Raw genomic sequence first — 13,811 nt, 5'->3', positions numbered from 1 at the left:
TACGTGTCTTGCCCATCGCTCAGGCTTGCCTATCATGGAGTATATCCACCAGCTAGCCTGAATCTCTGCCATTCTATCAATGACAATCAGCAGCTTTTCTTAATTTTGTGTTAGGGTCGCGAAGCAACTATATAATAATAATAATAATAATATAATTGATTTTCCACACATTGTGGCGGATCCAGGGACAAAAAGCCCTAACGAGCTTGACGAGGGCCCCTAGCACCTGCAGTACGGACAGCATAACACACATCTCCACTTTTCATCTCCATATGCAAAGACATAGCAGCATTTTCACGCACCATATACATTTGTTTCTATTTATTTTCCTCGTTCATATCGTTCTCTCTATGGCTCTGTTCGACGTATATAGAGGTGGACAGATGGGTAGGGACAGAAGAAAGCAGCGGGGGACAGGGGGGTTAGTATGGGTCCTGGGTGGAAAATATGCGGAACTGTGCAGCCTGACGGAAAACCCAGGGAAAACATGACACTGCACAGCCAGTGTCGGGATTCGAAGTCAAGTCACCTCTCAGCATCGGCGTCAAAGCAGACCATCCTTACTACTACTGCACGCGAGATGGTAAATCAGGAGGTGCAACTAAAGAATCGTTAAATCGCAAAAGCAATTAATTTATGTTTTCATGCACAGCGCGACCACCACACGAGTACTAGTAACAGGGTGACTGGTTTCTTCGATATCAATGTTGTCATGTTCCCCTAATGTTGCATAATGGCGCTCAATGTACCTACTTGCACAAAACCATGAATAATCACTTCTAAAGAACCACTTAAAAAGTTTTCATATCTATTTCAAGTTTGCATAAGACAGTCGTTTGTATATTCTACAGCAAAATAAGGGAAGAACTGTGCAGTATTTCGGGCTAGTGACCCTGTTGTGACAGCACACGAGGCAAGTCGCGTGGAGACGTCACGTGTCCCAGATATAGCAGCTGATACTGCATCTTCTTTACTCTTTTTTTTTTTTTTTGCTCGCCACGTCTTATAGTGTACAACAATACTATGAAACCTTGCCTTTTTGACCCTGGAGTTAATCTCCGTTCGGCAAATACCTTTCCGCAATTCGCATCTCATACTATCTCACCTATGTAAGTTCGGTGAAAGAAGAAAGTCACTGAAAAGGTTAGCCAGCTGTAGGACTCGAACCCACATCTTCTGGGTTCGAGTCCTACAGCTGGCTAACCTTTTCAGTGACTTTCTTCCTTCATCGTTAATTTGTTAGGCAATTTGAGGCTTTGTATGTATTTGTCCTTTCTATGTTGTTCCAGCCTCAGAACATCACTTCTCTCATAGGTAAGTTCGCCCGTAATATTTTGCGCGTACTATGTTCTTTTGCCATCATAACCGTTCTGAACGAAAAATGGAGAAGGAAAACGAAAAAGCGAAGACAAACATGCTGAAGATGAACATGCTGAACATGCTTTATTACCCGACGTGTGCTCCTACCAGAAGTTACACTTGTGTGCCGGATTCATCGGTGAATTATAGGGACACGCAAACGTGTCCTTGAAATGGTCAGAATTCATCAAAGGCAGGTTACACCGAAAGTCATCTGATGGCCCACTCTGTCTACCACACCATAGAAGACACCAGGACACGTAAAAGAGCTTATCACTCGGACCTGGCTGACCTTTAGCTTTCTTGTATGCATTCAGGACGGAAATACTTCCCAGGACGTCCGGGAGTACTTCATCCCAGGTCAGTGCACGAAACCTGTTACCAGGTGCGGTCAATGCCATACGTTCCATGCAGGAAATCAGAGCATCATAGCGGTGCTGATTTTCTTGGGAGAACCACGGCGACAGGGCTCCTGCGCCATCGAATCGAAGCCCGTGCTGGTCGTAGCCTCGCATTATGTAATGCGTCATAAAACGTCCAAGAGCGCCATAGTTAATTTCCGGAGGTCCTCCAAGCGCAAAGAGCGGGCTGTACATCATGGCAGGTGGAATAGTCAGTAGGTTCCGCTCTGCAGTATAGGTCGCGTTGGCTTCGAATACTGGAACCCAAGTGCCGTAAAGGCTGTTAATAAAGTCAATCTCGTTGCGGAAAATGTGATTCCAGTAAGTCTTGGCCTGAAATCGTCTTGCTTTGATGAAATCATCGGTGAAAGGACCGTTCATGTCTGGAAGGTCACGGTAGTAATCTATAACTTTATCCGGTGTGTCGAACCTTGGATGATAGCCAATGTTCCTCTTCAGCAGCGACAGCTTCTGCCTGGCAGCATTCTGTATGTTGTTAAAAAACGTAAACCGTGTGAAGGAATCGTCGATGGCAGCGATGATCTTGACTAACATATTGTTCACGGCGTTTACTCTCTGTTCATTTACTGTCTTAAAAAGCACAGAAGGGCCAATTGTATGAGGCAGAATCCACTGTACCAATGTCTGACAGTGTTGTTTGACGTCCTTCGTTGTATGGTCCGCCGCTTCGGCGGCACTTGTGTACAATGTGTCGGCAGTTCTCCAAGCGACGTATATCCTAATGGCATCCGTATTATCTGCTACACCGAACGCTGATTGAAAGGTCTCCCGGACGTGTTCGTGAATCTTTACGTAGGCACTGCCTGGAAGACGTTGATTACTGTACCGAGAAAGGATCGCAGTCCACTGTCTAGTCAGGCCAGAGTTAACGTCATCGTCTAGAAGTGTCGAGAGAGGAATTCGGTGTTGTGCTCCGAGACGCTTGCTTCTCACTGTCTGGTATACAAATTTCCACACACTGTACCGTGTATCTGACGTAGTCTGAATGGAAGTGTCGGGCAAATATATTTTTCAGGACACGATGTCCCACGTAGTTCATTTTGTCAGCGTTAGACCCTATGCTCTGCCATATAAATTCCTCCCGCCAAACTCCAGTCTGCTCTTCGACGACGACGTCATATCCGGTACCGACCCGTTCCGCAGTAAAGTTGAACAGAATAGGAATATCGAACTCGAAGACGAATTTAACTGTCATGTCCAAGGGGTCCAATGACATATCCTTTCTGAAATTCATACCATATTGTTCTAGGAAGTGTTTTACACCATCGAGGTTACTAGATACCGCAATCTTCACATCGCGGCAGTGTTGGAAGAAAGCCGCACTTTTCTGAAAGACGGTTTGGCGTTGAAGAGGTACGGGACTCTCGATTTCTCTTCTGATTTGGGAAGATATATTGTGCTCGAGTACCTTCAGTGTCCCACCTTGCACGTTGTTATACAGAGCAGCATAATTTTTCTCAGCGTCGCTACAAACAAAGCCATAGAAATCCTGGCAGGGCTCTCTTTTCTTGTCTAAGGAAGTGTCCATGAGGGTTTTGACTTCCCTACAGTCAGTGGAGCCGCAGGACTCAATCTCTGTATCCCACTTCACAGTGGGTGATCTGGGTGTGGCTGTTGAGGCCTTCGCTCTCGTTGAGGTTGTAGTCGCTGGAGTGGTTGCTGTGCTCGGAGGTGTATCAGGAGCAGGAGATGGAGCACGGGTGATTGGTTTCACTGTTGGCCAATAGACACTCGGCGTCCTGCCTGGTGTGGTAGAGGTTGGAACGTCAATCGGAGCGGGAGTTGGTTTCCTTGTTGATGTATCAACAGTTGCGGTTCCTCCTGGCGGGATCACAACGCCGGGGGCTGGAACATATTCTGTTACACCAGGTTCTTTACCGTTGATGCTTTGCTTGATGACCCAGTACAACCCAACAAACGCCAAGACTAAAATGACAACCAAGGCTGCTCCTATCGCACCGTATACTGCAGGTGGCAATCCTTTGCCCGATGACTCCTGAAGAAAGATGCATACCTTTGTACAGCCCTCTAACTACAGCATCTGAACTGGGAATATCAACGAACTTGAAAGGATAGAGAAGTGATTTATCCCCGTTGTTCTGGGCAACAACCAAGCAGTCCGTCACAGTGGTTCGATGTATTAAGCTATAAGTGGTCGTCTACATTCGTTCTTCCGTTTGAGACTACTTACCACTGCGACGGCAGATGAGATAATTTCTTTGCTCAAGCAGGCGCCCTTTGATCTAAACACCACGGTAAAATTCCCCTCGGAGCGTAGTCACGTAGAATTATTCGACCATCGGATACAAGGGGTGTGCACGAGTATATGCTGGGGGCAGACAGGGGTGCAGAAATGTTTTACTTCCCTACAAAAGCGCACATTCCCGCTTGGTCAACAAAGGTTTGGCGCGTTCCGTCGTCCACTCATCCGTAGAGAAATAGTGCAGACACTGCGTGTGTGAATCTTTTAAATTTAAAACAAGCCGTCTGGAAGCCGGATATTCCCAGATCACCATCAGGGAATAGAATAGAAATAGAGAAAAAAAATGGAAACGTAGGTCGCACTGGTGCGGCCAGCTGTTCCAGGACGCTCTACGTGTGGAAGCACTGAATGAATTAAACTATTATATCAGTACGTATGTCCTTGAGGTAGGTCGTCAGTGCACACAGCGCAGGTTGCTGGTGCTGCCTTGGCCAGCTCCCCAGTACCCTCTCAACACTAAATGGTCGGTTGTCAAGTTTCGCGAGGGCGTTCTTCAGTGTTCGCCGACTAGGGTCGAAGCGTCAGCAGGTGACTGACCATTCGGCAGGGAATGTGTCAAGAAAGAATTCGAATCTTTAAGAAAATGAAAAGAAGCCCGTGATAGAGACAGGCCTGGGGTTATCCCGTACACCATAATCATATCATAAACCAGCCGAGGACAGCCACAAAGCACAAAAACCTCTTTGTTGAATGTATGAAAAATGTGGTATACAAGTTGCCACTCTCATGCGGTCCAGTGTATATTGAGCAAAATGGCCAATGCGTGAATGACCGACTGCGAGAATTCACAAAACTCTGCAAACAGCAATCTGCCTACACCAGGGGGTATGCACACGACAGAATATAAATGCGTCCCGCGAAACCGGGAGACCAAGATTATTGGCAGACACCCTGATAAGAGAGGCTGCAAAATCAAGCCAAGATGGTAAAACAGAGGGGCACCTGATGCACGGCCCCTGGATCGCTCCTCTTTGCTCCTCGGGTACGGCCTGCTGATGTGGGGAGAGAACAATAGAAAAAGCGTGATGGGGGAATCTCCACATTTCCAGGCTAGGAACGCGACGGAGCGGGGGTTCCCCCGATTGATTTCCTCGTTGCTTCTACGGGGTTTCGACTTAGATTGATCAGGAAATATTAGAGAGCAAGTCTTAGTCTAATAATATGCCGTGGATGGTGGCTCGAACATCTTTTCTTCATAATTGTTTCCAGGGTGTAACCTTGCCTGTCTCCTTGCCGTAATTTTCATTTGATCACCTGGTTGCGGTTGTACTCGCTTGTACAATTGTAACTCACTGATGCACAGCTTCTCCTGCTTGAGAAGTTAGTTTGGCGTGCATTGTATGTAAATAAACGAACACATAATAAAAGAAAAAATAAAGAAGATCTTTCTGGAATATATCTTTCCAGGAGGAATTTAAAAAATAGTTAAACTAACTTGCGTTTGTTCAGTAAGGCGTTCGTCATGCAATAAAACAAAAAAAACAAACAAAAAAAAACAAGTGGAATAGCTTCCATTTGGTCTAACTCAAACAGGCATATGTTTCGTTGATATTTGGGCCTTGTTCATGCATCATATTTTACCAAAACGTTTGTTACTATTTTCTGTTTGTTGTGGCGGCGTGTTATTTCCGAGCGATCTGCTCGTCGTCACGGAGTCATGTTGCAGGGGGTATCGTGTGTTCTGAACCGACATGAGTAAAAACGCAGGGAAAACATCAAGACAGCACAGTCGGCGCCCGGATTGGGATTGGAAATTTTAAGCTATTTTGCGGCACCGACGAAGAAAACAAACAAACCTTTCTATCTGCCTTTTTTTTTCTATTCAGGACTTCACTTCACGTCTGTACTTAGTTCCAGCCCTGTCGCACTCGCTTCGTGTTCTACGGTCATGCGGACATCCTCTGGAAGAGAGTATGTAATTACAAGATCACGGATTACTCAAGATTCATTAATCCTCTAATTAGGGAATTTCGTGCATGAGTGAGATACAGAACGGCAGGCCATTCTCATTGAAATCCACTCTATATAAAAAAGAAAAAAATATGCGCGTGCTTGAAATAGCCATACGTGGTCAACTTCAGCTAATTGGACGAGGACAAAGGGTAATTAATGAATTTTAGGTAAATAGTCATCTTGTACCTGCAGCCTTTCCTTGAGAGGATGTCTGCATGGCCGTAGAACTCAGCTGCAAAAGCGACATCAATGCTGCTATTATTGCCTATAAAAATTCAGTAAACGCTAAAAAAAGGCACCCCATATGTATGTTATATGTATTGTATCGTATATACACTTGTGTGTGTATGTTTAATGTAAAACAGAGTTGTGTTGCTTACACGACGTGATTCCGTGTATGTACTTCCGTGTGAATACTTGTTTCTGTCTCTAACTGCATTAAAATGAAATAATAAGCTTTTTGTGTTCACGTAAAATTGATGTGAAATTTATGCGCAGCTTCCCAAGCAGAACAATATTGGTTGGTCATTGGCGATACGGGTCCAATATGGGACCGGCTTCGCCAAGATATCCCCCATATTGGCTCAAACTGAGCAATATGTCCCCATATTGCCCTGTTTGAGCCAATATGGGCAAATCCCGGCAATATGGGCCCCATATTGCCCAGTTTGAGCCAATACAGGGAAAATCCTGGCAGTACTGGTCCCATATTGCCTGAAAATGCAGAAAATGGTACGTACCCCTGTTGCACAAATGCCCAAGCAGCACGGCAAGATTGGACGTTGAAGCGTGTGAAATGCCCAACGCAATATGTCGTTACATCCAACAACTTCCCGCAGATGATACACATTGTTCGAAACAGTCAACGTACATGACAATCCCTTTATAGCACTCCCTAGATCGCAAGAACTCAACTTTCCGCTTGCTCGAAGCAGCCGCGGTCCTGTTTCGCGATGCCAGAGCCAATCCGTTGAACCGCATGAGAGCGTGGTCGTTTGAGCGAAATCACGCGTCCTAGAACTAATGCGCCTGCGCGATAGTTGATCGGACATTTCATACGGGCTAAAATGTCGCTGGTTCCTCTAATGATAACGGAATTGCGGCAGGTCAAGTAAGAAACACGATGTTTGATTAGAAGGAATGGCTCTTCTATAAAGCTAGGGGCTTTCAAGTTACTGCACGCATTGTGAGGTGCTGGGGCGTATGTCCGTCACCGTCACGAAAGTGTTTCGCTCCTTTGTACTCTAGGGGCGGGTAGGAAATTTTTGGTGCGCACACTATTGCGATCCCAGTGAAGGCTCCTGAGGGATGTTTGGCATTGGTACTTCCGTGGGACTGCCTGGGTCCTTGAGGAAGACGGGTATCGCTCCTGTTCTTCGCTTTTTCGGCGATGCGGTGTTGTTTTTGTAATGCTATGCAACATGGATCAATAAGGCGATCTGCAGAAATGAAAAAGCAAAGAAAAAAAAGAAAAGTAACATCAGTGGTGGATATTAAACCGAATAATCCTATATTATTACACGGGCTCCCCGTTGGCGTCATCACGAAAATATTGGCGCAATATGGCCAAAATGGGCTGGCAAATATAGGCAGCCTATTTTGGTCAAATGTGGAGCCTGGTTGCACTCCCCATAGTAGTCCCATATTGGCAGCCCATATTGGACGAAAAATGGTAATCGTGGAAGCCATTATGGGCCCAATATTGGAAGAATATTGGCGTGCCGCTTGGGTTAACGCGTTACCAGATGACACACAGCTGTTACTGAGGTGTTCCACACCTTGTAGCATCCGCATTTGCGTTTTTCATCTTTTCCAAGTGCACTGCGCAGACAGGCCCTTCGATGCCCTTCGATCGCAACTTAGGCTACTTCAATGACGGCCATTCAGTGTTACAGCTGGCACGTATATACAGTTATACTGCACGAGGAACCAGACGCCATGACGTACACGAATTCGTAAGCACGACTCCGGGCAAGCTGCTAGCTTTCGACGACATTTATAAGAAGTCGTGCACTGAAATCCCCGAAAATTTTTGATCAGCTTCGGGAATTTATATATCCTGTCTTCACACCGCACATACAGAACGATGATTTTGATGAAAACTAAGCGTAAGTGCATCTATATCCAGACACCACATGGGTAAACAAGCATGCGAGCAAGCGCCGACATCCCCCGTTGGTCAGCGTCCTCACAGAGAACGCAAGAGGAATAGAGAGGAAACGCGAGAGGAAAGAACTTTTCCATTCACCACTGGGGAGCATCCGGCAGGCCGTACCAAGCGAAGCGCAGAGAGCGATCGAGGGGCCATGCCTGATGCATCAGTTTTCCTTCAGGTGAAAGTGTTTATCATATCTCTGGAAAAACAGTAATCTCGCACTAAGGTGACCTCACAGGTTGGAATCTTCAGACGCGTTCAACTGATGCTCCAGAGCTCAGGGAGCGCGCTCCTTTTTCCTAAACGACGTCACTCCTTTGGGGGGTCCCCGAAATCCACCATTAAGAATGAACGTTTAAGAATAAAACATTCAAGAATAATCCGCTTAAAAAATACACGGTTAAAAATATATCTGGCGCTCCTGCTCTCAAACGCACAAGTCGTAGTGCTTCTCGCACTCTCTGCCCTCCCATCCGGTTGGACCCACCTCACCTCACCTCACCTCATAAGGGTTGCGACAGGTCATCCCAGATTATCCCAGATAAACGTAAAAAAGGGTGCTTTGCATCGCCTCATGCTGCTCTGACACCACAGACCTCACCTCTGCTTGTGAGGCAGCGCATGAAAAGTCACGTGTTTACGGCTACCAATCAGAATGGACGTGAGGTTTGACTCTGAGGTTTGTGACGTCTGCGCTTTACTCGGAAGCCCGTTCCAGGGCTTGTATCTCGCTAAGTGCAATACGTATACGAATAATTCATTTTCCTCTGTATTCTGACGTGCAATACAATCCGTTCGTGATCTAATGAACCACATCTATGGAAGTGTCTCAACCCCTTAGATTAATCTAAGTCTGCAGACAGCCATATAAGAAACCGGCTCTACCGCTAAACAACATTCAATGACACCCAGAGGCATAAAGGTGCTTTGCATACACAACGTGCACACACCAAGAGCACACGCAACTCTCTCTTGGCTTAAAAAAGCGCGTTTAGCTTCCAAACGAGAGAGACGGAGCGCGCTCTGCAGATCTGCTACTAACGCGCTCTTTGTATAAATGCTTGCTTTCTGTTTCGCATAAATCTCAGTTGTGTTCGTGTTTGTTTCTGACAAGGGCATGAGTAATCATCTCACGAGCTATAATTGCGTTGCTCTAGCGCAGCCGTCGCCTATGGGACGACGCTTTAGCAGCCGTGAACAGCCGTTGTGCAATCGTGATAATAAGCAGGGCAGCACTTTAGTAAAGCATCCGACCATTTTCCAGTATGGATGTCGCAGATGTGAAAGCTTTAACGGGTGTACGGCTCGCTTGAGAAACGATATGTATGTTAGCAAGGTGGATACAAACAAACAACTACCTTCGTTTCCCGAGGAATGGGAACGTTACTTCCAATCCTTTCGCTCCTCATTCGGGGACCCTGAAAAACAAAACGATACAGTGTCAAGGGCCGCATTCAGCTTATAGCAACGGCACGCATTCCCGTTGAGATAAAAATTGTGTTAGTAGGTACTTGTCCAAACAATTGAAATGTCTTAGAATATGATCCTGTTTCTGTTGTTCCTAGGTGTCTTCGCGTTATTCCTCTACTCGTGCTTAGCGCTGCGAACGGCTGAAACAACGTGGCTTACGTCCCCAGCAACACCGAATATCCACTGGATGTACGATTAATGTCCTAACGTCCGTAGTCGGATTCGTCTGTCTAATGGATACCCCTCCGATATCCAGCGTGGATGAAGAAAATAAAGCGCGAAAATGATATCCTCAGGATATCCAGAAATGGACATATGCGGTGATCTATTCCACGACAACAGGTGACAGTCGTAAGGATATCCGATGTTGGATATCCGTCTGAAGCTCGATGATGGAATATCCTGGGGCAACAAGTTTCGTCCGAAATATATGTACGCCCACAGTGGAGAAAGGACTCCTCAGGGACGTCCGACCGGCATTCAATGTTCTGCACTGCTTGCCCGTGACATTTTTTTTTCCTCTGAGATTCAAGCGTTTGATGTGACCGAGGGCTGGTTAATAAGGACCTCTTTGAACAGTGTATTTCTAACAGATGCTAATGCTGCTTGCTCCGGATAACGTCTTATTCTCAGCGCCTATGATGCCTCGAGTTAAAATCGCCGTCTTTTCAAAGAACATTCATGAGATTCAACATAGTCTTTTGACTGGCAGGGTTCGGAACGCACCGAGCAGAAACCTGAGCCCGTGATGAATAGCGTCTAAAGCTTTCAACAAAGATTGGCGGACGGAGCCACAGGCGATAGATGCGTAATCTACATCTGAGCGAATGCAAGAGGTAAAAACACGCCGGAGCATAGGCGGAGGGTTTTCAATCTGCCGGAGGGGGCTGGGCACAACGTCCCCCCTTTTTTTTCATGCACAAAGGTTGGGTAAGGTGTCGGGAATTCTGTGTTATGAGGTTGTGTGGCAAATTTTTACAGGATTATCATGGGCACTGGCATGAAACACGAGATTCTCGGGACATCCCTTGAAAGGTCCCTGGTCAGCATCCCAAGACCTGTGAGAGAGAATTTTCACTAAATTTATTGATTTATGCACTTCAACCTTCAAGCTTTCGACATAAGCCTTGAAAGTGAGCTTGCAGTCGAACATGATGCAAATGAATTTACTTTCCAATTTTACAAGGATGTCTTATCCATTAAAGAGACTCTGACCAGAAACTGTGGGAGCTTTTTCGTACTTGCAGTGGATAAAGCACCCAACAAGGGCTCTCCATGCGAAAATTCATGCATTAAAACCCCGCGGTTTCTCTAAACTCGAATTTTAAACATTCGACTTCATCCGAGTGCAGCACGCCTAGCGTCAAACCGAGAAAACATACGTTTATATAGTATATACACCCCGGCCCACCATCAAGATGACGTCAACACGGGGGCCACTCGCAACACCCACAACTGGCTGAAACGCGTCACGTGGTCACGCAATACCTGTCAATTTCCTTCAAGAAATGGTATTTTTATGTTAATGTGTTTTTATTACAGAGCCTCCAAAAGAAAAATATACCCTGCATTTATCACCTGCAACAGTTTCTACGATTTTCTTTTCAACCTGTACACGCGTTGCATATATGCTTCCGTATCCGGCCAGCTGTAATGGATGCCGTATGGCGAGCTTGGGAACTGCGAACTTGTGTGACTCCCGGTTCATCCTCTTTGTTCGGGTCATTGGGTTGGTGTTGGAGTTGGTAGCCATATTCTGAACGTTTCACCTATCGTTGCGGTGTACTGTTGTTGATCTGCTGCGAAGCGACGAACCGCAACGGCAGTCACTCGCCTCAGCGAAATTCTGTCTGCTGCATCTCAAAGGAGCATGGGGACCTGATGATACCTTCAACTAAAGAAACCAAGTGTGCTCTCGTGTGGTCCTGACGGAAAAGTAGTTTCAACAAGGTTAGCAGATTTATTTTTCAGTTCCAAGTCTACGTACTGAAAACCATGCAAGTGCAGTCGATCATTCTCGTAGCTGTTGTGCAACGCGTATGCTTTCTTGCGTATCCCACAGAACCCTCCACTGTTTCAACCAAGTTATCTTTATGAGATCCTTCTGATGGCTCCTTACTAGGCTATGCCGCTCCGAAGCATTGAGATGGGGAAGCGTCGTGGTAGCTGCACCTCCGCTTTCGAAAGATGAAATAGTCTTTCCACACTGTGCTTACTGGCTTTGTATAGAGTCTGGCAAATCCGACAGATTTGGACTGCCTTTTTCAAGAAAGTTTGAAATGTAAGTATGTGTATATTGGTTTCACATATCCACCACATATTGAGCGTGTGTATGATTGTACTTTATATGTTACAGCATATCAGCGTACATTATTATTCAACACATAGTGTGGCAAACTCGACATCAGTCACAGAAAGCCAACAATTGCCTTTTCTTCAATTGCTTATTTTTATCATATCATGTTTTTGTCTATATCTCAATTTACCGACCAACAAAGTATATTATTTTGGTATAATCGTCTGATATTTAACAAGTCACAGTTTTACCATGGTTTTGGCACACTATAGCCCGAGTTGCTTATGCGCCATTAAATTGAATCATTATCATCTTCAACTGCCATTATTCAATTGAAGTGCCAGGTGAATATAATGATATGGCGAGATATATTTTTTGCTGTCATCCTGGAATTGCTCATTTCAGAAGAATAGTCACCGTGAAGTTTGTTTTCGTTTTCGGAAACATTAAGAGGACTAAAACCAAACACTTTTCTTTCAGAGCATCCCTTATGCACCTGCATTTCAATTTCAATCTGTATTACAAGAATGACAGACCACTCAACAGAGACGAACATCTGAAAGTGAAAGAGCTGGAACGAAGATACGTTAATCTGTGTGAAAGGTGCTTAGTATGTGTGTGAGTCGAGGACATAGGTCTCAAGCTGATTCCTGTCTTCAGAAGAGGTGACAACTATGCTCCTTCTATCTATTAACCAGCTCCACTTTTTAGGGTTCCCTGTAAACTAATGGAGCACATCATGTACTACCACGTTGTCAACCAAGTTGAGTCTGTCAATTTCTTTTTTTAAATTCCAGCATGGCTTTAGAAAAGGGTATTCAGGCAAAACTAACGTAGTGTAATTCGTTCACAGCATTTTGAACTGTCTTGATTTCTGGGTCCACGTAGATGTAGTATCCTTTTATTTTGTAAGGGCTTTTGACACTGTGCTGTATGCTCGCGTGTTGGCCAAAGTAGCCTAATTAAAATTTGATCCTGCTACCATTAATGGGATATGCAGTTTCTTGACTAACCGCAACCGTGCTGCCAACAATTCGTGAGGAGAACCTATCATATCGCCACCATGCAGCGTTTGTCACGTTACATTTGCATCACATTTTAATCTAGTCAAAAGCAAGGCTTTTTGGTGATCGGTCTTGTATGATTACATGCCCCTCCGTTATGTAACCCCACACTGGGTTCTTCAGCCTATGAGAGATAAATAAACATATTTCCAAGTACATTGTTTACAAGGCTCGTTATTCCATTTCGCCACACTACCACAAGCAATTGTTAGAGTAGTGGCCCAGGGTATGAAGCTCGCCACTAATCATCATTCAAACAAAGTTCATAATGTAAAATCCTTTACTGAGAACACCGGCTTATCACGAACAATTAAGAATAGAGCAAATGTTTCATTGCCTATCCAGTTGGCATCATCCCTACAACAGAGAACAATCAAAAACAACATCAAAGGAGTCATATCGGTGGTGCGCATTCCTTTCATCCAACGTATTTCATACGCTATTTGGAGGGCACTGTGCCCATCAGGCATTTTGACTGTGCATATCAAGTTGAGTGCATGCAACTGAGTTGAGTGTGATGCAACCTACATTAGCGAGATAGACAAAAGACGCGGAACAATACTAAAAGAGCACACAAGGGACGTTGCCAGGGCTACTAGTGCTTTGCTTAACTAACCAAGACCGAATTAATCTACCACTGCTGTTCTAAGGGACATATATTTTGATGGTGCAGTAACCTTTGCACATGGCTAGCGATGGGGCCCTAGAAAGTTCTTAGAATCCTGCTCTATCAGGCGTGATGCTTCAGCCTGTAATACAAACCGTGGCCCCCTATCGGATGTGTATGATGATGCGGATGATGATTAGGATTTTAATGGCGCAAAGGCAA

General features: G+C 45.3%; 2 protein-coding genes across 2 annotated transcripts in view; both read right to left on the bottom strand.

Moving 5' to 3' along the window:
* Nucleotides 1-1,424: 1,424 nt before the first annotated feature.
* Nucleotides 1,425-13,811, bottom strand: part of LOC135384512 (uncharacterized) — a 36,293-nt gene continuing 23,906 nt past the window's right edge. The window contains exons 6-7 of the mRNA XM_064613711.1: nucleotides 9,511-9,570; nucleotides 1,425-3,777 (exon numbers count right to left, since the gene is read on the bottom strand). Of these exons, the coding sequence (XP_064469781.1) occupies nucleotides 2,653-3,777; nucleotides 9,511-9,570 (1,185 nt within the window). The 3' untranslated portion in view covers nucleotides 1,425-2,652. The remainder of the gene's footprint in view (nucleotides 3,778-9,510; nucleotides 9,571-13,811) is intronic.
* LOC135384516 (neprilysin-11-like) lies at nucleotides 1,464-2,315 on the bottom strand. Its single transcript, XM_064613717.1, has one exon. It carries the CDS (start codon nucleotides 2,313-2,315, stop codon nucleotides 1,464-1,466), a length of 852 nt encoding a protein of 283 aa, XP_064469787.1.

The sequence above is a fragment of the Ornithodoros turicata genome, chromosome 1 (genome assembly GCF_037126465.1).
Source record: "Ornithodoros turicata isolate Travis chromosome 1, ASM3712646v1, whole genome shotgun sequence".
Taxonomy (NCBI): Eukaryota; Metazoa; Arthropoda; class Arachnida; order Ixodida; family Argasidae; genus Ornithodoros; species Ornithodoros turicata.
Note: the sequence above shows the minus strand (reverse complement) of the source record. Positions and strands in the feature narration are given on the sequence as shown.